Below are 27800 nucleotides of genomic sequence, written 5' to 3'. Positions count from 1 at the left end.
AATGCGAAAGTAAAATTTGTATGAAAAAAAATATATATATATTTAAAAAAGAATATTAAGTTGAGGTAAAAGTTGTGCGATTCAATATAGAGGAAAAATCTATTTTTCCCAGAGTCTGAAAAAATCTCACTTATTAATGATTTTTCTTTTTCTTTTTTTTTTTGTCGAATCGTAATGATACGAAACGCTTTTGTAAAATATAAATAACATTATAATCGACTAATTATTTTTCTTTTTTTTTTCCTTTCAATAATCTGTACCATTTTGACGGTATAACATTCATATCGTGATTTGCATTATGAAAAAATATTTCTCAAAAAATATTTTTAACTTTCGTACTTTTATAATAAATAAAAAAACCCTCACAATCGAGATGAAAAAATCTCTTTGTCTCTCACTCTTATACACACAGACAGATACAAACAATTTTTTTCTTCTTTCTGATTTTTTTTTTTTTTTTTTTTTTCTTTTCTGTAATCAATCACTCAACTTTGTGCGCGTGTCCATTTGTCGGTACATGTCCATTACTCGACTCAGTCTTGGAAGTTTGTGATTTTTGCTTCGAAAGAGGCAGAATTACCGGCAGAAAAAGAATTCCGGTCAATCCCAAAATATTCGGGAAAAGGTACAAATGCCTGAAAAAGGAAAAAAATTCATTAAAATAAATTTATTCTAATACGCACATCGCTGCGTTTGATTCGCACTTTTTATTTATTTTTTATTTTGAAAACAACAAATTTTTTTCGAAAAGTGTAAAGAACTTTTTTTTCTTATCTTTTTATGCTCTATTTGATGTTAAAAAATGTTCGCGAGCGAGTAGGACACTGTTTAGTATAGAGAAATGAAAATTTAAGAAAAGTAATGAAAGCAATGCGCACCAAAAAGTCTTTTAGTATATAGCAAAGACAAATGACAACTCTGAAATATAAATAAAAGCAATGCGCACCGACTACTTTGATGAAAACTATATTTTATAGCGAAGACAATTGACAACTCTAGAATATCAATGAAAGCAATGCGCACCGATTATTTTGAAAAAATTTCAAATTATATAGCAAAAACAAATGACAACTCTAGGAAAGTAATGAAACCAATGAGCACCGAAAAGACTTAGCTTTATAGCAAAGACAAGTGACAACTCAAAAATGAAAGCAATGCGCACCAAAAAGTCTTTTAGTATATAGCAAAGACAAATGACAACTCTGAAATATTAACAAAAGCAATGCGCACCGACTGCTTTGAAGAAAACTATATTTTTTTTAGCGAAGACAATTGTCAACTCTATAATATCAATGAAAGCAATGCGCACCGATTATTTTGAAAAAATTTCAAACTATATAGCAAAGACAAATGACAACTCTGAAATATTAACAACAGCAATGCGCACCGACTACTTTGAAGAAAACGATATTTTATAGCAAGGACAATTGACAACTCTATAATATCAATGAACGTAATGCGCACCGATCATTTTGAAAAAATTTCAAATTATATAGCAAAAACAGACAATTCTAGAAAATTAATGTAACCTATGCGCAACGAAAAGTCTTTTAGCTTATAGCAAAGACAAGTGACAACTCAAAAATGAAAGTAATGCGCACCAAAAAGTCTTTTAGCATATAGCAAAGACAAGTGACAACTCAAAAATAAAAGTAATGCGCACCGACTATTAAAAAGAAAAATTATATGGCAAATACAAGTGCCAACTCTAGAATATTATCGAAAGCAATGCACACCAAGAGGTGAAAAATTTTTATTTATAGCAAAACCAGTGACAACTCTAAAATATAAATGAAAATCAATGCGCACCGACCATATCAAAAAAAATGTCATTATATACCAAAAAAGAAGTGACAACTCTAGGAAATTAATGAAACCAATGCGCACTGAAAAGTCTTAGCATATAGCAAAAACAAATGACAACTCTGAAATAAAAATAATGCGCACCGTACTATCAAAAAAAAAAAAAATTAATTAATTATATTGCAAAGATAAGTGACGACTCTAGAATATTAACATGAACAATGCGGAAATAATTTCTAATACAAGACTGAAATAATTTCTATCACACAACAATGGCAAGTGACAACTCTACAATATCAATAGAAGCAATACGCATCAAAAGGACTGGCAAATTTTTTTTTCATGTCGAAATGATAAATGACTTTATATTTGATGAGACAATTGCCAATTTCGCTGAAAATGGTCGTTTTGAAAAATAATTTTGAAAACATCTTTTTATGAAATTGGGCATAATTTGGAGATTTCCCTTATTCTAATCAATGTAAATGACCATTGCTCGCGATACACTTTTTTTTACGATTTGGTACTATGTAAGCACAGCATTGTCACGGGTCGGAGTCTAAGACCAAATGGCCCTTATGTGACAAGCGCTTTTTGGCGTTTAAGTATATATTTTTTCATTTTGAAATTATTTTTTAGCTCGATTTCGAGCGAGTGTAAAAATTCTTTGTTTTTAACTGCAAACGGCTCATTAATACAGTTATAGCTGTTTGCACACGTTATAACACCGGCGATGAATTTTTCAAATGTCTGCATTATCAACTGCCGTTAATAGATTCTGTACCTATCAATTTTTGTATTCCTCATTTACAACTGTGGATAGGAACAGAATATTCCGCTAAATACTTTTTGTAAGAAAAAATTAATATAAGAAACAAAATCTTTTGCTAAATATATTTTGTAAGAAAAAATTAATATAATTTAGTAGAGACTAAAATAATATACTTACAGGTACATTGTGATACTTGGTTTTAATTCCAAGAGAACGAAAGTGAAAGTTGTGTACGTTAATACGACTTTCGTTGTCAAAAATGTCATGAAATCGTAAAATAATTTGGCTTTTTTCGAAATTAGGAAGTGAGGTCGTACATGGCGTCGAACCTAAATGGATAAAGAAAAGCAGAATTAAAAAACAATTTCTAAAATTATTTTTAAATATTTTGATTTTACAACAAAATTACTGTATTTTTAACAAAGGATTTAGAAAATCAATTTGTAAATAGGAATTTTAAGGTATTAAAATAGTAAAATATTTTTCTTACGATTCGTGAAGCGTATGTGAAAAACGATCCGTTGGCGAATGTGAGGTAGTAACCTGGATGAAATCCGTGCCATAAGGCAGACAAGGCATATGTGTAAACTGTTTTATTTCGAGGCACTCTTTCATAAACCAACGATCTTAGCCATCGATTTGTTCCCTTGTTCCAGGCTTCGATACTATCCCTAAGACTAAGAGCAGTCTGAAAAAGATTTAATTTTTTTTTAATTTCTCAAAATTAATTAGTATTGTGGTTCTATTTTTTATTTTTTTATTATTTAAATTATGATTTTTATGTAGGCGCTTTGATTTAAATAATTATTTTCTTATTTTTTTTGTATATGAGAGAATTAATATTACCTCAAATTTAAAGGCGTCAACATTGGAAACTTTGTCCCAACGTGATTGATGATTTTCATCATATCCATTAAAGCCAAGACCTGAATTATTGCAAATTGCGTCAGCAAATATCCAGGCATGATAATACTTAAAGCGAACCAACATTGTGGCTATTGTCAGGTACCAAAATTTATAAATTATCGAAGTTTTTTCCAGGAACTCATCATCTGTAAATTTTTATTTTTTCAAAATTTTTAAATATAAAATTAAAAATTTATTTTTAACTTCAAGAAAAATATTAAAATATTAAAAAAATATTTTTTAATGTTAACGTAAATTAAAAATTTATTTTTTCTCCAAGAAAAATATTAAAATATAAAAAAATATTTTTTAATGTTAACGTAAATTTCCTTGAATGAAAAATTAATAAAACAGAAAAATTTATAAAGAAAAAAAAACGGAAAAAAGAATTACAAACCTTTGACTTTTACTACCGAATACGATGGAATGAAAGTGACGAATACAAATGCAAAGAAGAGACTAGTGATGACTTTTTTTACAACAACTGATGCTGGCGATGGTTCAAGAACAATTTCATTCGATGTTTTTTCGCCGTAACCCTAAAAAAGTAGAAAAAAATTATATTTTTTGTATTGAGCGAATAAAAATTGTATTTAAAAAAGGTAAAAAAATATTTACTGTAAGTGATTTCGCTTCCAAGATCCGTTGACCGTGAATGAAATCAATGTAATCATGATATAAAATTATAGGTCCTGCCATTATTGCTTGGAAATGAAAAACGTAGCTAAAATATTCAAGCAACGTTGGCATTTTTCTAAAAAGGAAAATAAAATTTATTATTATTAAATTATACTATATTTAGTAATTAAGATAAATAATTTGTTGGATTTTTTTTTAAATTCACTAACTAGAAATAATTATTTCTTTAAGTATAATTATTTATTCTTTTGACGATACAAATTAATTTGGTTCTTTAATTAATTATTATTAATTAAACAATCGTTGGCTTTTTATTTTTAAATTCAGTGGAAATAATTATTGAATAATTATAATAATTTTTTTTTTGACAATACTATTAATTAATTAAATTAGTTTGATTTCTTTAATTATAAAAATTAATTTCAATACAATTTGGTTCATTTTTTCAAAATTGAAAATTATCCTTTATATCCATTAAAAAAAATGGAATTAAATTTAAAAAAAAATATTGAAAAAAAAAATTTGAAAACTAATTGAAATTAATTTACCGAACTGCTTGATGGCGTTGTGAGGGTGTCAAATCTTCATCCATGCGGCTCAATCCATCGTGAATACTGTAAGCGAGACTCGTCACCTTTTGAGTGATTACCATGAGAGGACCTGGAAATAATAATTGAGGTAGATTTAATTAAAATGCCAAATGACGCAATTAATCCTCTTGAAAATTAGAATTCATTATTATCTACGAGATTTTATTTTTTTTTTACTTCATCTTCTTTTTGGAAAAATGTAGTGATCAGTAAATTCTATAATTCAGTTAAATAAATTTTTTTTTCATTTTAAATATTAATTAAAAAAAAAAAAATATTTCAAAAAATAATTTTAATTATAAAAAAAAATTTTTTTTAATCAATTATTTTTAATTTAAATTATAAAATTTTTTTTGAATTCATTTTAATTTAAAAAAAATAATTTTAAAATTATTTTTAATTTTAATTAAAATTTTCTTTTAAATATAAAATTTTTAATTTTGTATTTTAATCATCGTTTAAAAAGTTTTTAAATATTAACGTAAAATATGAAATAAGAATTATTATTTAATTACCAGTAATGTCGAGTGTGTGACTCCCACCATTATAAAATTGTCGATGTAAATGAATGCAGGAAAGATAACTCAATGCAATGACAAGTACAAGTCTAGAAATGAATTATAAGTATTATTTTTTAGATTTGATAAAAAAAATTAGTAATTATAAATATTCTCTCTTTTTTTTATCCCTGTCTTAATTTTATAATTTCTTTTTTTTATCATTTCTCAACTTTTATTTTGGAATTAAATAATATTAATTTATTTTTTAGAAATAAATAAAAAAGGAAATAGTTTTCGAAAATAAAATAAAAAATACTTTATCGTCAATATTATTAAAATAATAAAAAATAAAATAAAAAAAATTATAAAAAATAAAAAAAAAAATTATAAATAATTTCAGTTCTCACCTTTGCATTACTTTTGGATCCTGAGTTCTCATTACTATGTAACATATTGCTGGGAGTCCTGCCAAATGAATCGCGTGCCTGTAAAATAAATTTTGTTTAATTAATTATTATATAAAAAATAAAATAATTAAAAAATATTTTATTTTTAAATATAATGAATATATTTAAACAGTTTTGAAAATTGATGATTAAATTAAAAAAAAAAAATAACATTAATTATTTAATACATAAATTAAATGTAAATAAATTTAAATAATTTACATAAAAATTATAAGTATGAATAATTATTATACAGGGTTCAATGTATTTATGCGATGATAAAATTACAATATTACGATTAAAAAAAAAAAAAAAAAAATAGAAATATGAAAAAAAATTCTGATATGCATATATTTTTAGATAATGAAATATATATATAAGAATGAAATTATTGAATTAATATTGCGATCAATTTAGAAAATAAGAAGCTTACTTGCCGAAATTGAAGTAACCGAGGGCAAGTCCAAAAATAAGAACAAATGCATGTCTTAAGGCTGGTGAAGTTACTTTTGGATTTAATGATGACCTTAAAATTCCAGCCAATCCCAATGCAATAAATTGTGTTATCAAAAAATTCACCTGTAAATGAATTGAAATTTTTTTTTATTTTATCTAAAAATAATAAACAAAAAAAAAATTTCTGATACTAACAAATTGTTTATAATAAATTATAAAAATATTTTTAAAAGAACTCTTAAACAAAAATTTATTTAAAAAACGAGCAAGTTTTAGAAAAATTAAAAAAAAAATATATAAATAAAAAAAAAAAATTTCTGATACTAACAAATTGTTTATAATAAATTATAAAAATATTTTTAAAAGAACTCTTAAACAAAAATTTATTTAAACGAGCAAGTTTTAGAAAAATTAAAAAAAAATATATAAAATATTAAGTTAACAAATTTCGAAAAACGACACCGACCCCGTGACCTCGACACCGTCCTTAAAAAATCTATTTTCAATTATTTTCAAATAAATCAAAATACTTTGCATATATGCTTTTAGAAAATCTTACAAACTATTTTTATGTAACATCTTTTTGCAATTTTAACCCGAAAAAGGGTTATTTTGCAATTTTATCCCAAAAAAGGGTTATTTTGCAATTTTTTAAGAATTTTTTGATTTTTTCAATTTTTTATTATTTATTGTTGTTTTTTCAATTTTTAGTTAGTAACCTATAATATTGTGTCTAATTTTAAGTGTCATTAAAATCAAATGTTTTTAACTTAATAATTTTAACATTTCTTAATTTAAAACGAAACATCTTCTATTATATTAAGTTAACAAATTTCGAAAAACGACACCGACCCCGTGACCTCGACACCGTCCTTGAAAAATCTATTTTCAATTATTTTCAAATAAATTAAAATACTTTGCATATATGCTTTTAGAAAATCTTACAAACTATTTTTATGTAACATCTTTTTTCAATTTTAAGATAAATTTTATACAATATTAATAAGATATTTATTAAAAACATAAATTATAAATATAATATACATAAACTACAATAAGTAAACAACAATAAGTACAATTTTAACCGAGCGAGCGTTAGCAAGCGAGGAATAGATCGCTAGTATATATAAATTAAAAAAAAATAATTTATTAGATAAAAAATTTTTTTTTATTTATATTTTTGATACTCTCTCAAATAAATAATTAAAAAATATATATGTAAAAAAATAAAAAAAAGTAATAATAATAATAATAATGAAAATAAATAAGTTAAAAAAAATTATTTATAAATAAATTGCTTCAGACATTTCATTAAAAACGATAATTATATTTAAAAATCAATAAAATTGTGTTTAGCGATAAGGCGTGAACCTACATATATATGTTAAGAAAAATATAATATATGAGATTAAGTAGCAAAACTTGTAATTGAAACTCATTGACTGACAGTTACTCGTTTTTTTTTTCCTCCCGCGGGTATGTCCCGTAATATTATTCATAACATCTGTTCAGAAGAATAAAAAGAAATAAAAGAATATTAAACATACAGATAAACTATATATAAACGAGAGAAATTATAGTTCTTCCCCGTGTTCGTTGATGACGTGTTTCTCAAAGTGGGAAAATCTCTTTAATGTTAAAGTGACGATTTTATATAAAAGTAGCCAAACATCTCAACGTTCATTCATTCAGTTCCAAATCTTCCCAACAGAAAGGTAAGAAAAAATAATAATTTATTTATTTCTTTTTCTATTTTCAAAAATTAAAAAAAAATAATAATAATTAATAATAAAAATTAAATTAAAAAATAAAATTAATAATTAATAATAAAAATTAAATTAAAAAATAAAATTACTGAACTGATTGTTTTTATATTGACAAAAAAATTCATTGTAATTTAATTAAAAATTTTGGTAGAAAAATACTGAAAAATTCGTTAAAAGTAATATTTTGATATGAGTGTCCGTGTGGCTTGGGTGAATATGTTCTTGATTTCTACGTGAGCGGCGCGGGTTCGATTCTTCCCGCCTGAGATAATTTTTCACATCGAAATTTTCATTCTATTATATCTGTTATTAATATAATTATAAATTGTAGTAATAAAATTAATAATTATTAATATTTATAAAAAAAATTAATAATTATTACTAATAATATAATAGTGTAAAAACAATATCAAAAATTTAAATTATATATTATTTTAGGTTATCGTTTTAGAAAAAAAAAACAAAAAAAAATGAAGGGTCAACTCGCCGTCGCCATTGCAATTTGCTTTTTTGCATTTGCTTCTGGATATAGAAGGCCTAAAGACTGGACCAAAGATTTTCCTCCAAGTTCCACTGGTCCCTATAATCCTCAACCACCAAGAGATGTGGTAAGAAAATTCGGATTATAAACAAAAAAAAAATTAATTATAAAAAAAATTTAATTAATTTTTATGATTTTAATTATATTAATAAATTGAGGTTTTTTAAAAAAAAAATTTACAAAAATTAAACAAAAAAATTTTTCAAAAAATTTTTGAAAAAATAAAAAAATTGATCTAAAACTTTTATTTATTAAAAAATAATTAGATGTAAAATAAAATTAAATTGTGGAAAAATAATAAAAAAGTAAAAAAAAATTAATTTCTCAATATTTAAGAAATTTAAAAGTAAATTTTTTTTTTTTTCATTTTAGCTTCGATTCAGACGATACGCCGATCCTCAAGGATCAATAACACTTGAAGGAACGAAACCACTGAGTGGTCCTGATCGTCGTCCATCTGTTAATTTAGATTACAATCACAATCTTTTAAATAATGGTCGCACCAACGTTGATGCTTTTGGTAAGAAATAAAAAAAAAATTTTTGTTTTTAATTTTTTTGCATTATTTATAAAAAAAAATATAGAAAAAAAATTAAACAATAAATTAAATAATAAAATAAATAATTATTTTTTGGTACATAAATTAAATAAAAAAAATAAATTAATTAATAAAAAAAAGAAAATAAATAAATAATAAAAAAAAAATTTTTGTTTTTAATTTTTTTGCATTATTTATAAAAAAAAATATAGAAAAAAAATTAAACAATAAATTAAATAATAAAATAAATAATTATTTTTTGGTACATAAATTAAATAAAAAAAATAAATTAATTAATAAAAAAAAGAAAATAAATAAATAATAAAAAAAAAATTTTTTTTAAAGTTTTGCATTATTTAAAAAAAAAATAGAAAAAAAATTAAACAATAAATTAAATAATAAAATAAATAATTATTTTTTGGTAAATAAATTAAATAAATTTTTATGTAAATAAATTAATTAATAAAAAAATAAAAATAAAATAATAAAAAAAAATTTTTTTAAATAGGAGGAGCTAACTGGAGACAAGGTGGTCCAGTTGTTCCACAAGGTGGAGTAAAATTCAATCATAATTTTGGACGCAATGGAAATGGATTTGTTGGAGGATTTGGACAAGTTCAACCTGGTCCTCGTGGTGGAGTATCGCCAAGCTTTGGAATTGGTGGTGGTTATAGATTTAGACGTGACATTCAATTCGAAGACAATGAAGAAATTTTAGAATCTCAAGAAAATTTAGAAGAGTAAAAAAAAAAATTTTTTTTCTCAATTGAAATCGCAAAAAAATTATTTATAATAATAATTACACTGAAAGTAAAAATAAATTTTTATTTGATTAAAAATAATCGATTATTTAACTATTAGCAAATAAATATTTATTTAGATCCATAAAATATTTATTTGATTCAAATAAATATTTATTTGATTTAAATAAATATTCATTTATGGTTCAAATAAATATTTATTTGTTAATAGCCAAGAAATCGATTATTTGAAATAAATAAATTTTTTTTTTTCTTATTTTTTTGTGTATTAATTAAAAAGAAAAGCGAACAATTTTTAAAGACTTTATAGTGATGCATTTGTACTTGAAATAATTTATATTTAATATGTAAATAATTTATAAAATTGAACTATAAGTTTAATGTAATTGTTTTTATGAAAAAAAAAAAATTGTATGCAAAAATATTTTTAAACAACGAGTATTATAACAAGAAAGAATAAAAAATTTTAAATAATAATTTAATAAAAAAAAAATAATAATTCAAAATTAATTTGTATTTATTTACAATGAACTTTTAGTTTTTATGAAATAAAAGTTTTTAATTCAACAGAAATGTTTCAAATTAAAATTAAGATTTAAAAAAAGATTTCACAAAAAATTCCCTACAATTAAAAAAAAAATATTTTATAAAAAAAAATAATAAAAAATAAAATTTTAAATATTTTTTATTAAAAATATTTTAATAACAATAATAATAATAATAAATTAATTAATTAATTAATTATAATTGGACCAACAGATTTTGAGCAAGACTATAAAATAAATTTCATATTTTTGAAAAAATTCTCAATCAATTTTCAAAAATTAAAATTTTACAGAAATCTTTTTATATGAATTTTTTACTCAACAAAATTTTTAGGTACCGAATTTTAATTTTGGGCAGAATTTTTATTTTACTGTCATTTAATTTACATGACTTTTTATTTCAGAGAATTTTTATTTAACAGAATTTTCATTTAATCGAATTTTATTTGATTCGAATTTTTAAATGACAAAAATTCAAATTCACCGAATTTTAATTTGTCTGAATTTTTATTTTTTCAAATTTTTAAGACACCAAATTTTCATTTTCCCGAATTTTTAATTGATCGAATTTTTAAGACGCCGAATTTTCTCTTTTATTCAAAATTACAAAATTATTTTTTTGAAAATTGACCAATCACAGTTTTCCTGATAATTTCTAATTGGTGAAAATTTTTTTAAAATTGCGCCGAAATCCTTTCTGTTCGATTGTTTGTTCGGTCAATTTATAATTTCGGACAAATGAAAATTTGGCGTCTTAAAAATTTTCGCAATTAAAAATTCGCATACATAAAAAATTCAGACATTGTTAATATTTATGACAGTATTAATATATAAATGATACCGATTTTCTCAATTTTGTTTTAAATCTTTCAACGAAAAGGTAGCATATAAAAATTATTTTCTTTTTCGAAAGTCATTAAATTATTATTGATATATAAAAATAAATTACTGAACAATATTTATTAAAATTTGAAAAATTAATAATAATTTTATCAAAATTTAATAGAAAATTACTAAATAATTCGTTAATTTTTGATAATTTTATATGATCATCCGTGTGGCTGAGATGCTAAGGTTTTTGATTTCTACGTGAGCGGTGCGGGTTCGATTCTTCCCGCCTCAGATAATTTTTCATCTTGAAATATTTGTCCATTTTATTCATTATTAATAATTGTAGTAATAATTATAATAATAATAATAATAATAATAATAATAAAAATAATTATTAATAATTATAATAATGAAATTAATAACATAATAGTACATTTTTACAGTATAAAAAAATAAAAAATTATATATTATTTTAGATTATTGTTAAAAAAATTTTAAAAATGAAAAAATAAACTCGTTGCTACCATTGAAAATTTGCTTATTTGCATTTGCATCTGGAAAAGTAAGTAAATTAAAAAAAATCTAAACGAATCAAAAAAAGAAAAAAATTATAAAAAAAAAATTTTAATTAAAAAATAAAAAATTTTTATTTTTTTTTGTATTATTTTTTTTCTTTTATTTTATTTAATTTTTTTTTCTTTTAAATCATGATTAAATTAAAAAAAAAAAGATTGTATTTAAGCTTCGATTAAGACGACATGCTGATCCTCAAGGATCAATCAGACTCGTTTATTTTAATTTATATTTAATATTAAAAATAATTTTTTATTTATATACAATTAATAATAATAATTATTATTATTATTATTTTTTTATTTATTAATTTTAATAAAATGCAAATTTTTACTGCAATCGAAATATATTTTAATTTAAATAAATTCACATTTAATTTGTAATAACGTCTCTCTGTATTTAATTAATTGTGTAGAAATTGAAAATAAATAAACTTTTCGAAAAAATTTAAAGCAAACAAATTATTAAAAACTAATTTACTTTCTTTTTTAATTTATATATTAAAAAAAAATTTATTTGATTCAAATAAATATATTTGTTTGAACAAAAAAAAAATATTTATTTGATACAAATAAATATTTCTATGATACAATTAAATATTTATATATGATACAGATAAATATTTTTATGATACAATTAAATATTTATATGATACAAATAAATATTTATATATGATACAAATTAAAAAAAAAAAAACCAAAAAAAATATATATATAGAAAATAAAAATTATCATCAAAATTAATTGGTTCACAGAATTAAATGAACGATATTTTATTTAGAAATGAATGAAAGATTATTTCGAGATAAGTCTCGCGAATCTATAATAAGAAAAAAATAATAATACACGCGCGATTGTAGGAAGCAAAACTTATGTATATAATTGAAACTCATTGACTGATGGGTTAGTTAATTTTTTTTTTCCTTACTCGGTTATGTCCCGCAATATTATTCATTAAACATTTTGCTGAGAAAAATTAAAAAAAAAAAAAAAAATTCTTTCCGATAACCTCTGAGAGAAATTATAGTTCTTCCCCGTGTTCGCCGATGACGTGACTCATTGAGTGAGATTCTTAATAGTTGTCAGGATTCATATAAAAGATGCTGTGCATCTCAACGATAATATTCAGTTCCGAATCTTCCAACAGAAAGGTAAGAAAATATATAAAAATATTATTATTAATTTCTTTTTCAATTTTCGAAAATTAAATTAAAATTGTATTAAAATTAATTGTAAATTAATTTTAAATTAATTTTAAATTATATAAAAATTACTGAACCGATTAATTAAATAGTAGAAAAAAAATTCATTATAATTTTATCAACATTTGATTAGAAAATAACTGAAAAATTCATTAAAACTAACTTTTTTGAGTTGAGAGTATCTGTGGCTTAGATGCTAAGGTTCTTGATTTTTACGTGAGCGGCGCGGGTTCGATTCTTCCCGGCTATAATTATTTTTCAATTTTGAAATTTTTATTCTATCTTATCTATTATTAATATCGCATTAAATATAGTGAATTTTTAACAATATAAATAATAATTATTAATTATATAATTATTTGTTTAAAAAAATTATTAATGGATTTTTTCACCATTTTCACTGTAGTAAAAAAATTTAGTTTACTTATAATTCACTAAATTATTATTTCAGATTTTATCCTCAGAAAAAAAAATTAAAAAAAAAAAATGAAAAATCAACTCGTCGTTGCCATTGCAATTTGCTTCTTTGCATTTGCATCTGGATTTAAACTCCCTCAAGATTGGACGACCAAAGAGGAACTTCTCCCAAGATCCACTGGTCCCTATGCTCCCTATAAGCCAAAGGAATGGGTAAGAAAATTTTAATCACAAAAAAAGAAGAAAATTTTGAATTTATGAAAAATAAAAGTTAAAAATAATAATAAATAAAAAAAAATAATAAATAATAATTATTATTATAAATTATAAATAATATGATATATCTTAAAAAAAATTGAATATTTAAATTAATTGAAAAAAAATAAAATGAATTAATTAAAAAAATTAGATTAGAAAAAAAATTAAAAAAAAAAAAATCTTTTAGCTTCGAATTAGACGACACGCCGATCCTCAAGGATCATTAACTCTCGAAGGAATGAAACCCCTAAGTGGTCCTGATCAACGTTTAAATCTTAATTTAGATTACAATCAAAGACTCCTTAATAATGGTCGCACCACCGCTGATGCTTATGGTAAGAAATATTTTTTATTTTATTGTATAATTATGGTATAAAAATTTTTTTTTTCCTTTCAATAGAACCTCTATAAAAGGTTGTTGTGAAGTATTTTTTTTTAGAGTTACACAAGTCCCTCGATAAAGAATGAGATTGAAATTTTTAATTAGTTACAGTCAAACCTCGAATAATGGTAATTTTAAATTAATTTTTACTCAATTGTTAATTAATTTTTAATAAACTATATTAAATATTTAATTTAAAATTTACTATTAACGTCCCACTTATCCCGAGTCTACTGTATTTACAAAAAAATTTCAAAATTTAACATTGATCAAGAAGTCGTTTTATATTGAAACATCGTCACTTGTGGAGGGATCAAGTCGCTTCAAATTTAGAGATGTCCCACTTATTGAGGGTCAATTGTATTTTCCTACCTTTATTATATTTCAAAATTAATATTTATTGAGAAGGTTCTTAATTAAAAAATATCTTTACTTATAGAGGGATTGTAACTTTTTAAATTTAAAAATGTCCCACTTAACAAGGGTCAACTGTATTTTCTTCAAATTTTTGTATTTCAAATTTAATATTTATTTAAAATTCTTTTAATTTAGAGGCCCTTACTTATTGAGAGAATGTATTTTCTTAAATTTAAAAATTCTCCACTTATCGAGGGTGTACTGTAACTGTTTTATATTTAAAAACTAGACTAGAATTTGCTTTAAAATTAAAAATAGTCTGGGATATTATCGAAGTACTGTATTCGCACTTAAATTTAAAATTGTCTTACTTATCGAGGGTCTACTGTATTAACTAAAATTAAAAAGTTAATATTTATCATAAAGTCCTTTAATTAAAATATCGTTACTTATCAAGGGACTGTATCCTCTTAAATTTGAAAATGTCCCACTTATCGAGGGTTTACTGTATTTTACTACCTTTTTATATTTCAAACTTCACATTTATCGAGAAGGCATTTAATTAAAATATCGTCAGTTATCGAAGGACTGTAGGTTCTTAAATTTGAAAATGTCCCACTTAACGAGGGTCTAGTGTACTTTCTTTACTTTTTTGTATTTCAAACTTAACATTTCTTTAAAATTCTTTTAATTTAAAGTTCGTTACTTATCAAGGGACTGTATCCTCTTAAATTTGAAAATGTCCCACTTAACGAGGGTCTAGTGTACTTTCTTTACTTTTTTGTATTTCAAACTTAACATTTCTTTAAAATTCTTTTAATTTAAAGTTCGTTACTTATCAAAGGACTGTATCCTCTTAAATTTGAAAATGTCCCACTTATCGAGGGTCTGCTGTATTTTCCTATCTTTTTTTGTATTTCAAACTTCACATTTATCGAGAAGACTTTTAATAACAATATCGTCAGTTATCGAGGGACTATAGCCTTTTAAATTTGAAAATGTCCCACTTAACGAGGGTCTACTGTACTTTCTTTATACTTTTTTGTATTTCAAATTTAACATTTATTTAAAATTCTTTTAATTTAACGTTCGTTACTTAATGAGGGACTGTTTTCACTTAAATTTAAAAATTGTCTCACTTATCAAGGGTCCACTGTATTTTCCTAACTTTTTTTTTGTATTTTGAACCTAATATTTATCGAGAAGACTTTTAATTAAAATATTTTACTTATCGAGCTACTGTATTCTCTCTAATTTGAAAATGTCCCACTTATCGAGGGTCTACTGTATTTTTAAAAAATTTCAAAACGGAACATTGTAAAAAAAATTTTCTAAATTTGAAAAAAAAAATTTTTAATTCTTTTGAAAATATAAAGGAGGTGCCAACTGGAGACAAGGTGGTCCAGTCGTTCCACATGGAGGTATGAAATTTGATCATCATTTTGGACGCAATGGAGATGGATTTATTGGAGGATTTGGACAAGTTCAACCTGGTCATCATGGTCACGGATTATCGCCGTCATTCGGTGTCAATGGGGGTTTTAGATTCAGACGTGACATTGAATCTGAGGACGATGAAGAAACTTTAGAAACTCAAGACAATTTACAAGAGTAAACAATTTTTTTTTTCCCCCTCCTCAACTTATATAATTATTGCAAAATTGAACAAAAAATTATTATTTTTAAATTAGCACAATAGAAGAAACCAAAGAGAAACTTTTATTATTATACTTTTAAGGAACTTTCATTAATATAATGAATGCATTTACTTGAAATAATTTTCAATTTAAATTGTAAATAGTAAATAATTTATATATAGTAAATTAATAAATTATTAAATAACAACCAATTTATTGAATTATAAAACAAATTGATTTTTTTTTACAATGAAAGTTAAGAGAAATATATACTTATTTATAAACAAATAATAAGTATTCAAGTAGTAATTAATAATAATAATAATAATAATAATAATAATTTAAAATTTTTAATGAAATGTATATAAAATTTGGGTGCACAATTTTAATGTGGGGATAAAAAATTTGTTAATACAATTTGTTGTGAATTAAAAAAGTTCAAAAATAAAGAATCTTCGAATATTTAAAGAAACGACGGTAATATTGTGTATATGTATATATATATATATATATATAATTTAAATTGCTAAATTTAAAAATAAAATGCCTTCTCATTATATGATGAGAATGTAAAAAAAATTCATTTAGGTCGTTAAATATCATTAACCTTATCGAACAAAAAGAAAAGATTTTTTTTTTAAACAATGATGTATGAGTTAATTGAAATTGCTTCTTAAATTTACATCGAAATAACAATGATACATTGGATATTTTTTTAAAAAAATTTTAATTTCAAAGGAAAAATTAATTAATAATGATTTTGACTATATTTATGTTTAAAAATAAAAAAAAATGAAAATGAAAATTTTTTTAAAACAAAGAAAACATTTTTTTAATATCACTTTTTCAATCAAAGATGAAATTTGTTTAAATTAAAAAAAAAATTTCCTTTGCTTTTATATGAAAAAAAATAATTTTGAATAGGTATTAATGAATTTTTTTTTTCAATGATATTTTTAATCTTTAAAGAATAATTTCTTTGAAATAAAGAAATATTTATTTATATTTATATTTATATTATTTATATTTATATTATTTATATTTATAAATTTATAAATTAATTAATATTAATTTATATTTATATTTTATTATTTATATTTATTTAGTACGCTGAATTATCAAGACTGCGCTTGAGCAGACTATATATATATATATAAATTTGTGAAAGTAAAGAAATAATTTCTTTAAATCAAAGAAATTTTCATTTGTCCGAAATTACAAAATGACCGAACAAACAGTTAAACAGAATGATTTTAGTGCAATTTTCAAAAATTGACCAATTAGAAATTATCAAGTAAATTCTGATTGGTGAATTTTAAAAATTGCACCGAAATCTTTCTGTTTGATTGTTTGTTCGGTCATTTTGTAATTTCGGACAAATGAAAATTCGGCTTCTGAAAAATTTGTACAATTAAAAATCCGGTCAAACTAAAATTCAATTAAACTAAAATTTCAATTAAATTTAAATTTTCTTAAACGTTTTACGTTAAAGTAAAAATTCGTCTAAAAAATAATAATTTTTTATTATTTCTTACAAGAAGTTAAGTAAAATTTAATTTAAAAAAAAAATAATAATAATAATAATAATAGTAATAAATATTTTCAGTCTTCATTTCTGGAGATTTTGCGTTTCGTTTCAAAGATTATTAGCGTTGTGAATGATGCTAATTTTGGAGAGAGAGAGAGAGAGAGAGAGAGAGAAAGAGAGAGAGACAGAGGTGTGCAGTAAAACTAGATTGTATAAATATAGTAAAATGCGCAAATTACGCAAGTCGATATTTTTAACTTTTGAATAACAATCGAAATAATAAAAAATATTTTTGCATATTACGGTAAAATAAAAAAAAAATTCTTTGCTTTAAATTTAAATTTGATAATATATAGCCAAAATTGTAACTTATAAATAATTATTTCTCTCTATATTATAAAATGATTTCGCCGCTCTCTCCAGTATGGGTCATTCTATGTCAAGTGTACCCAACCCATGTTTTTGACAAGGTTAGGTTAGGTTAGGTTAGGTTAGGTTAGGTTAGGTTAGGTTAGGTTAGGTTAGGTTAGGTTAGGTTAGGTAAGCTTAGGTTAGGTTAGGTTAGGTTAGGTAAGCTTAGGTTAGGTTGGTTACTCTTGACATGGAATGACCCATATAGGGGCCCCCCTGCGCGCCAACCCCCCTATTTTAATCATTTTTTTTTAATTTTCCATTGATCTTATTTTTCCAAATGAACCACCTATTTCAAAGAATTATTATTACAAATTCATTGAAATCTGAATAAATATTATTAAAATTAAAATTATTAAATTTTAATTAATAAATTAATTAAATTAATAATAAATAAATAATTAAATAAATTAAAAGCGACATTAAGAAATTATTTTTAAAAATAATTTCAATGAAATTGCCTAACAACCAATAAATTATTAAAAAGTCTTGAAACGAACATAACCTTTAAATTCAAGTCATTTTTGACTATATTGAAAGTCTTGTTTACATAACCTTAAAATTTATGTCATTTTTGGCAGGAAATAAAGAGAGAGATGAGGGAAGGTGGAAGGACTTACTGCTTTATTAGGGTCTTAAAACAAACATAACCTCAAAATTTAGGTCAATTTTTGGGCTGAAGAGGGGAAATGAGAGGAGGGAGGGGGGACTTGCGGCTATATTCAGAGCCTTGAAACGAACATAACCTCAAAATTTAGGTCATTTATGGCGGGGGAGGGGACTTGCGGCTATATTCAGAGTCTTAAAACGAACATAACCTCAAAATTTAGGTCATTTTTGACGGAGGAGGGGAAATGAGAGGAGGGAGGGGGGACTTGCGGCTAAATTTAGAGCCTTGAAACGAACATAACCTCAAAATTTAGGAGGGGGGACTCCCCCCTCCTAGGTCAAGAATTCTTGAAACAGCGGCGGCGGAGGCGGCGGCGATATCTTTTTGTAATATAGGAAGATATATATATATATATATATATACTTATATCAGTATTTTACTTCTGATTTTAACCCCAAATCCACAGGCAAATTAACGTGGAACGACCCATAAATATCTATCTATATTAGTATTAAAACGAACATAACCTTAAAATTCAAGATCCTAGGTCTTCAGAATATTCAAAGTCATGGATCAAACATAACCTTAAAATTCAGAGGGCATATAGGGTTCCAGGATTCAAGGTCAGAGATCAAACATAACCTCAAAATTCTAGTGGCATAGTTCGAGGGACCGTTGGGGGGTTTGAAGCTACTATGTACGACAAACATAACTTCAAATTCCCCTACAACCAAGTAACGAATATAACCTCAAAATTTAGATAAAATTTTAATAGCATTTAATACTTGCAAGCCTTTATAAAAAAATTAATCATTAAAGTGGAAAATAATGGGGATTATAAAATATATAATAAAATATATAGAAATTAAAAAGTAAAATTATGTCAAGAGGTTAAAACTTGAAAACATAACCTTAAAATTGAAGGTAATTATAAATTATATTTAAAAAAAAAAAAATTATCTCTTAAAATTGAAAATCATGGGGTTAAAATAGATCAAATTACGCTACTTTAAATATATATATATATATATATAAATCGTATATATGAGTCAGAAAAGGGAAGACGAAATAATCTGATTCTATATACTCGTTCGCTCCATATCTATATAGTTTCCGTTAGGTCAGGGGAATCACTAATACAAAAAAAAAGACTAGTTCCATTGTTCCTGCGTCGAATTTTGTATTTCAAACAAAAAAAAAAAAAAAAAAAAAAAGATTATTATTATATATGAGGATATATTTTATGTTTTTTTAAAAATTAAAAATCGAAATATAAAAATTCAATTTTAAAAAGAATTTTTTTTTTTTTTTACTTTTTGCTGTTAAATATATATACATATATAATTATAAGCTGTAAAGTAATATTTAAAAAGAAAAATAGATTATTAAGTTTTATATATTGTATGAAAGAAAAAAACAACAACAACATTAAATATTGTAATATTTTGTCCAAAAGTTAAATCGAATATTTTTTTAAATGCGTATTTGCAACTTATATATAATATGTATATGGATAGATTGCGCATTATCTCAGGTTTTTTTTTCAATGATAATTCTTTATGTATACTTTTTTTTTTTCATTTTTTGGTCATAATGCAATTTAGTACAATACATTATGTGATTTATGATAATTTTTTTTATACTATTAATTAATGAAATTATTATTATTACATATAATAATAATTATTATTTTAATTTTATTATTATCATTGTGTTATTTTTTTTATTATTACTAATACTATTATTACTATTACTATTATTATTATTATTATTATTATTATATTACTATTATTATTATAGAAATAATATAAACGTTAGTTAGTTTATTTTTTCAACAAATCGATTTTTTTAAAAAAAGATAATGACTAATAAGCCGTTTTATTATTATTTGAAAAAAATATTTACATTTATAGTCGTTTAAGTATACTATTAAAATTAATCTAATTACAATTAAAAATTATTATTTATAATTAAAATTTATATATAATAAAATATTAACTTTTAAACATTTCTCTTTTTTTTTAATTTTTGCAAAATAATTTTTTTAAACAAATAAAGTAAAAATAAATATAATAATATTAATAATAATAATAATAATAATAATAATAATAATAATAATAATATACATATAAATTTATGATCATTATTATTATTATTATTTTATTTTTAATTTATTTGTTTAAAAAAATAAATTGCAAAAACTAAAAAAAAGAAGAATGTTTAAAAGTTAATATTTTATTATATATACGTTTTTATTATTATTATTATTATTATTATTATTATTATTATTATATTTATTTATTTTATTTTAAAATTTTATTTTTATATATATGATACTATATGAAAAAATGTGTTATTGTTTTTCTTTTATAGAATCATTTTAAAGCCTCAACTTGTAAAATATAACATCATCAACTATAAACAGACACGTATGATATCTATATAATACGCAACATTAATTCGAATTAAGAAAATGAAAGACACGCCTACTATTTTTCTCTATATTATATAATAATGGCAATTTTTGAAAAAAAAAAAAAAATTTTTCCTCTATTTTGCGTAGGTAGTAAATTTTTTTTTTATTTAAAAAAAAATATATATATATATATATATATATATATATATGAAATCTGAAATGAAATGATAGAATAAATATTTTGCAAGAAGAATAAATAAATGATGACAATAATTTATATATAGGTGCATGTCAATCATATCAATGAAAGTGTAATCTCACACATGTGAAAATTGATGTGTCACTTTATATATACATATATGTATGAGTGTATATATATATATATATATATAGAGAGAGAGAGAATGAATACAAACAGATCTAAAATACACACATTAACCAAAGACTAAAATCATTCGTGCAATTATATCTTTCTTTAACTTTCTTCAATAATAATAATTTTATTTAAAAAAAAAAAAAAATATTAAAAAATAAAATTAATCATATTAAATAATAAATAAAAAATAATAATTGCCTTAAAATAATAATTATATATATACACACAGAGAAAAGATTTCTTTGATTTAAAAGAAACCACACGGAAAAACAAAAAAAATCTATATCTGGAACAACGATATGTTTCTCTAGAATAGTGAAAACTTTCGTTATTTTAGTGAAACATATCGCTGTTCCAAGTAAAGATTTTTTCCGTGCAATTTCTTTATATTTATTGAAAATAAAATTTTAAAACACGCAAAAGCTTCGTATTTTTAAAGAAATTTTCTTTGACTAAAAGAAATTATTGTGCATTAAATAAAAAAAATTTTAACATGAATAATATAATAAGGATCAAAGGAACATTTATTTGAATTAAAGAAAAAATTTCTTTGTAACGAAGATAATTTTTTTTTTTTTTTTTTGAATCAAAGATAATTTGTTTGAAACAAAATAAATTTTCATTGTAATATGAAACTAAGAAATTTTCTTTGAAACTTATAAGAAGCTTTTTTTTGTGTTAAAGAAAATTTTATTTTGATGAATGAAAGAAAACAAGTAAAAAAGAAAAACTGGTTTCTTTAAATCAAAGAACTCTTTTCTCTTGATGTATAATAATATATTATATACTTATATATTTTTAAATAAAAGTGTTGTGACCATTATAATACAACGCACGTGATAAAATAATCTAAGATTGCGTAATATATGTAATAATATTCAAATCGCTCAATAATTTTATATTTGCGGTGGGTCACTTGAGACAATAAATAAAAAAAAACTTGATATTCATTCTTTCCAGATCAATGAAATCAACTTCTTATATCTCAAATTGTAACATAGATTTATTCTCCTCTATTATAAACATATATTTTTCTCCCCCTTCTTAATTAAATACAACTTTTAAAAAACTTTTTTTTTTTTTTTTGAATAAAAAATTTTAAATCTATGTAAATTAAATATTTTTGTTATTTATTGAAGAAAAAAAAAACAATTTTTTTGTCTATAAATTCCTTTTTTTTTTATATAAGTTCCTTTTCATTTTTATGATAAAGTTCGTCAACGACAGGTACGACGAGTTACTGAAAGATCAATAATACGATATATAAAAGAAAAATAAACGAAAAAAAAAAATAATAATGTAAAAATAAAATAATCGGTTGATAATAAAAAAAAAAATATATACAAAATAAAATGAACAAAATGTATAGATATAAGTACGATAAAAAAAACAAAGTTATTTGTTACAATATTTGCAAAGAAAATAAAAAAACTGGATTTAAATAATTTTTCCCTATACTTTTAAAAACAAATGAGATTATTGTAGTTTTTTCTTTTTAAAAAAAAAGGAAATATTACTTCGAAAGTAAAAAAAGAGCTATTTTAAATCTAAATTAAATCTACATTGAGCCTATAATGAACCTAGAATTGACCTATTTTGAACTTAATTTGAATATTTTATCTACATTGAACCTTCTTTTAGACCTTCATAAACACAAATTAGAACTATTTTAAACCTAAATTGGATCTAATTTTAGACTACAATGAACCTAGAATTGATCTATTTTGAACTCACTTTGTATACCTAAAGTAAATCTACATTGAATCTATTATTATATCTCCATGCACCTTATTAGACTTACTTTAAACCTAAATTAAACCTAGTTTGGGCATACAATGAACCTATAATTTGCCTAGAATTAAGCTCATTTTAACCTAAATTAGACCTACATTAAACCTACTTTTATACCTAGAATTAACCTACTTTTAAATTTCCATGAACTTAAATTAGATCTACTTAAAACCTAAATTTAACCTATTTTGAGCCTAAACTGAACCTATATTAAAATTTACCATGAGTCTAGAATTGACATAATTTTGAACTTACTTTGAACCTAAATGAGACCTACATTGAACCTACTTTTAGCCTTCTAAGAACCTAAATTATACCTACAATTAACCTACTTTTACATCTCCATGAACCTGAATTAGATTTACTTTAAATTTAAATTTAACCTAAATTGATCCTACTTCGAGCCTAAACTGAACCTATATATTAAAACCTACCATGAGTCTAGAATTGACATAATTTTGCACCTACTTTGAACCTACATTTAGTCCTTCATGAATCTAAATTGGAGCTACTTTAAACCTCAATTCAATCTACGTTGAGTCTAAAATAAACCTCTTTTAAAACCAAATAATGTGCTTAGAGTAGACCTACTTTGAACCTTCATTAGACCTACATTGAACCTACTTTTAGCCTTCTAAGAACCTAAATTAGACCTACAATTAGCTTACTTTTAAATTTCAATGAACTTAAATTAGATCTACTTAAAACCTAAATTTAACCTAAATTTAACCTATTTTGAGCCTAAACTGAACCTATATTAAAACCTACCATGACTCTAGAATTGACATAATTTTGAACCTACCATGACTCTAGAATTGACATAATTTTGAACCTACTTTGAACCTAAATGTGACCTATATTGAACCTACGTTTAGTCCTCCATGAATCTAAATTGGAGCTACTTTAACCCTAAATTAGACCTACAATGACCTAAGATGATTCTAAAATAATCCTTTTTTCAAACCTATAATACGCCTAGAATTGACTCATTTTGAACCTACTTTTAGACTTCTATGAATCTAACTTAATCCTACTTTAAACCTCAATTCAACATACGTTGAGTCTAAAATAAACCTCTTTTAAAACCAAATAATGTGGCTAGAATAGACCGACTTTGAACCTTCATTAGACCTACATTGAACCTACTTTAAGCCTTCTAAGAACCTAAATTAGACCTAGTTTAAAACTTAATTAAATCTAGTTTGAATATACAATGAACCCATAATGTACCTTAGAATTAACATAATTTTAACCTTTAGACCTACAATTAACCTACTTTTACATCTCCATGAACCTGAATTATAGATCTACTTTAAACTTAAATTAAACCTAAATTGATCCTACTTCGAGCCTAAACTGAACCTATATATTATAACCTACTATGCGAGCCTAGAATTGCCATATTTTGAACCTACTTTAAATCTATAATTGGGACCTACTTTGAACATACATTTAACCTCTTTTCGACCTTTATAAACCTAAATTAGACCTTTATAAACGGGGCGTTTCTTTTCTTGAGAGACTAAAAGAAAAATTGATTTTGCATTTATACTTCGTGATTTTTGTTTTGTTTGGAGTGCTAAATAAAGTATGCTAAAAGATTTTGCAAAATTTTTAATATTTTTTGCAAGATATTTGCAATTAAACAATTTCGTCACTTTTTTTGCATGAATTTTTATCTCGCAAACTATATTGATCGGAGAAAAAAAAAACTTTTTAATTAAAAATTTTTAGGGAAAACATTGAAATTTGATAATATAATTTTTTAAATTAACAAAAGTGCGATTCCAAGTGATATTTTGACTTTTTCGAAGTAGGTTAACCGATTGCAATGAAACTTTGGAATTTTGTTATATATAGTAAGACTAATCTTTAACGTAAATTTCAGCTTAAAATATTTGTTAGTTTACGAGATTTGCAATAATAACAAAAACTTTTAAACTGCTATATCTTCCATTCTAATAATCAGATTGAGGTCTACTTTTTTTTTGAAAATGTCAAGGAAAATGAGAGGAAAAAATCTCTTTCAGAACAATTTTTTATAATTTTACAACTAAAAAAATTTATTAAATAATAATTGAATAAATTTCAAGCGACAATCTAAAATTCAATCACTTAAACGCTAAAATGATTTTACCAGTGTTTTCTTTAATATTACAAAGGAATCCAATTGTAAATGCAAGTTGAACTTTGTTAATTTTAATAATTTACGAGTATAAACAATTGCGATTTCTGCTTGTTGACGTGCAGACGACATTGCGCACGCAGCATTCTCACGTAGCCAATTTAGTCCACCAATCACGTCAGCTGGTTACAGGAGAATGCTGCGTGCGCAATGTCGTCTGCACGTCAACTAGCAGAAATCGCAATTGTTTATACTCGTAAATTATTAAAATTAACAAAGTTCAACTTGCATTTACAATTGGATTCCTTTGTAATATTAAAGAAAACACTGGTAAAATCATTTTAGCGTTTAAGTGATTGAATTTTAGATTGTCGCTTGAAATTTATTCAATTATTATTTAATAAATTTTTTTAGTTGTAAAATTATAAAAAATTGTTCTGAAAGAGATTTTTTCCTCTCATTTTCCTTGACATTTTCAAAAAAAAAGTAGACCTCAATCTGATTATTAGAATGGAAGATATAGCAGTTTAAAAGTTTTTGTTATTATTGCAAATCTCGTAAACTAACAAATATTTTAAGCTGAAATTTACGTTAAAGATTAGTCTTACTATATATAACAAAATTCCAAAGTTTCATTGCAATCGGTTAACCTACTTCGAAAAAGTCAAAATTTCACTTTTTTTTTTTTGATTTTTTCGAGAAATTTTTTTTTTTGTTGAAATTTTTACTGCAACATCCTATTGGCGCGGCTTGCTTAAAAAAAAAAAATTGAAAACAATTTATATACAATTTTTCCATCTTGATTCTTTTACTGGTTTTAAAAATTATATGAAAAATAATTTCAAGAAATTATTATTTATTTAAAAAAAAAGTAAATATACGTTTCAAACAAGTACACATAAAAAAAATATTAAATTTTAAAAAAATAAAATTTTTGAAAAAAAATTGATACTATATTAAGATATAATTAAAGAGATATATTATAATTTTCATTTAATGGTGCTAAATCATAAAATTCAAAAGAATATATAGAACACAAAATTTCAGTAGCATAAAAATAGATGAGTTAATATATAAACTTTTAAAAGCTCGTTCTAAAATCGTTAAAGTAACTTCAAACTTGTTAAATTTAATAGCTATTACCAGTATACCAATATACTTTTAAAATAAAATCTTTGTTATAATTTTTAAAGTCTTAAAATTTTCTGCTAACAATTTTTGTAATGAGAAAAAGAAAAAAATTTTACTTTTCAAATTAAGTGAAAAATTTTTGAACCAACAATATATTTTTTGTTTTTTGTATTAACACAATTTTTTTTTTTTTTTTTGGTTATTTTAAATATAAAATTTTTATTGACACAAATAAATATATTTAATTGATTTAATAAAACGTTTGGTTGATTTTAGTAAAAATTTTTTTTCAATTAAAAAAAGAATTTGTTTGAATCAAATAAATATATATATATTTGTTAATTCAATTAAAAACTTTCGTTATAACTGCTTCACAGAAAAAATTAAAAGGCATTAAAATAAGCTGCAACGCGCTTATTATTTTAATCCAATTTTGCTTATTTTAATCCATTTTGATATTAAAATAAGCAAAATTGGATTAAAATAATAAGCGTTGGAGCTTATTTTAATGCCTTTTAATTTTTTTTTTCTGTGTTATATATAGCAAAACATTTATTTTGTTGAATCAACAAAAAAGTTTTATTTTGTTCAATCAAATTTTTTCCTCATTCTTTTTTCTTTCACCCAAAAAAATTTGTTAATATAAACCAAACGTTTATTTATGTTTAAAAAAATATTTTTTTTAAATTAAACAAATTTTATTTCAAGTATAACTAAAAAAAATTATGTTAATCCAAAAAAATCGTATATTTGATTCAAACAAAATTATTATTACTAATTTATAATATATTTATTTACAATCTTATTAATAATAATAATAATTACAATAATAATAATAATTATTATTATTATAATAAAATTATGAAAAAATTTTATTATTATAATTTATAAGGAATTAAAAAAAAAAAATTTCAAATTCATAAAAAAAAATTCTAATTTTAAGAGAGAATACACAAATTTTTTGAAGCTCCTCTCCCCTCCCCCCTCCAGCCACCTTTTTCTCTCCCAAAAATGGCGAGAATAAAAGGCATAAATGAGTTTTTATTGAATTTTATTATCTAAAGCGAGGGACAGAGACTATCGGAATTTTTTTTTCTTCCCTCCTGTCTAGTTTAGTCTAGCAGAATAAATCGTTTCCTGAGGGAGAAGCCTATATAGGTAATATATATATATATATATATATACACACACATACATGGTTACTTCGAAGGATATATGATTGAATAGATTTTAACCGCAGAGAAAATTAAAAAAAAAAAAAAATTCACAGAAATTTAAATATTTTAAAAGATGCTAAAAATTGAAAAAAAAAATGATAAAATAATAATAATTTTACCTGATCAATGGGAAGATTAACGAAATCCGCGAGCCAAGCAAATGTTTGAAAACCAAAATAAGTTTCATCCTCAATTGCCGTCATGATAACGACCATCTCGCTTGGAGCAGACTCAACTGACAACTGACACATAGAAAATGCTGTTCCTTTCATCTGC

The 27800-nt window shown here is 22.9% G+C and overlaps 2 protein-coding genes across 4 annotated transcripts; one reads left to right on the top strand and one right to left on the bottom strand.

The window, feature by feature from the left end:
• Nucleotides 1-140: 140 nt before the first annotated feature.
• On the bottom strand, nucleotides 141-27800 carry LOC127281098 (lysophospholipid acyltransferase 6-like). The gene is made up of 11 exons (XM_051304596.1): nucleotides 27644-27800; nucleotides 6090-6235; nucleotides 5618-5695; nucleotides 5226-5317; nucleotides 4669-4780; nucleotides 4100-4235; nucleotides 3879-4020; nucleotides 3422-3627; nucleotides 3066-3263; nucleotides 2753-2904; nucleotides 141-635 (listed from the first exon to the last, which is right to left on the bottom strand). The coding sequence occupies exons 1-11, from the start codon at nucleotides 27794-27796 to the stop codon at nucleotides 482-484; spliced, it is 1569 nt and encodes a 522-aa protein (XP_051160553.1). The 5' UTR covers nucleotides 27797-27800; the 3' UTR covers nucleotides 141-481.
• Nucleotides 7677-16127, top strand: LOC127281099 (hymenoptaecin-like). Of its 3 annotated transcripts, none has more exons than XM_051304600.1 (4): nucleotides 7677-7827; nucleotides 8317-8486; nucleotides 8792-8939; nucleotides 9466-10135. In XM_051304600.1, exons 2-4 carry the CDS (start codon nucleotides 8349-8351, stop codon nucleotides 9699-9701), a joined length of 522 nt encoding a protein of 173 aa, XP_051160557.1. In that variant the 5' UTR covers nucleotides 7677-7827; nucleotides 8317-8348; the 3' UTR covers nucleotides 9702-10135. The 3 variants fall into 3 exon arrangements, with proteins under 3 accessions (XP_051160557.1, XP_051160556.1, XP_051160555.1); XM_051304599.1 differs by lacking the exons at nucleotides 8317-8486; nucleotides 8792-8939; nucleotides 9466-10135 and adding exons at nucleotides 13320-13498; nucleotides 13731-13878; nucleotides 15659-16127 and having other exon boundaries at nucleotides 7817-7827; XM_051304598.1 differs by lacking the exons at nucleotides 7677-7827; nucleotides 8317-8486; nucleotides 8792-8939; nucleotides 9466-10135 and adding exons at nucleotides 12754-12817; nucleotides 13320-13498; nucleotides 13731-13878; nucleotides 15659-16127.

Source organism: Leptopilina boulardi, unplaced genomic scaffold (assembly GCF_019393585.1).
Source record: "Leptopilina boulardi isolate dan_hultmark-lab unplaced genomic scaffold, ZJU_Lbou_2.1 LbouV2_266, whole genome shotgun sequence".
NCBI lineage: Eukaryota > Metazoa > Arthropoda > Insecta > Hymenoptera > Figitidae > Leptopilina > Leptopilina boulardi.
Note: the sequence above shows the minus strand (reverse complement) of the source record. Positions and strands in the feature narration are given on the sequence as shown.

Excerpts from the sequence above, each read along its gene's own strand:
- LOC127281099 (XM_051304599.1), top strand. The coding sequence starts at position 13,355 with ATGAAAAATCAACTCGTCGTTGCCATTGCAATTTGCTTCTTTGCATTT. Across the intron at positions 13,499-13,730 it reads CCTATAAGCCAAAGGAATGG|CTTCGAATTAGACGACACGC; the intron begins GTAAGAAAATTT and ends AAAATCTTTTAG. Across the intron at positions 13,879-15,658 it reads CACCACCGCTGATGCTTATG|GAGGTGCCAACTGGAGACAA; the intron begins GTAAGAAATATT and ends GAAAATATAAAG.
- LOC127281098 (XM_051304596.1), bottom strand. The coding sequence starts at position 27,796 with ATGAAAGGAACAGCATTTTCTATGTGTCAGTTGTCAGTTGAGTCTGCT. Across the intron at positions 4,021-4,099 it reads TGGAAGCGAAATCACTTACA|GGTTACGGCGAAAAAACATC; the intron begins GTAAATATTTTT and ends CTACTTTTTTAG. Across the intron at positions 2,905-3,065 it reads TCACATACGCTTCACGAATC|GTTCGACGCCATGTACGACC; the intron begins GTAAGAAAAATA and ends TTATCCATTTAG.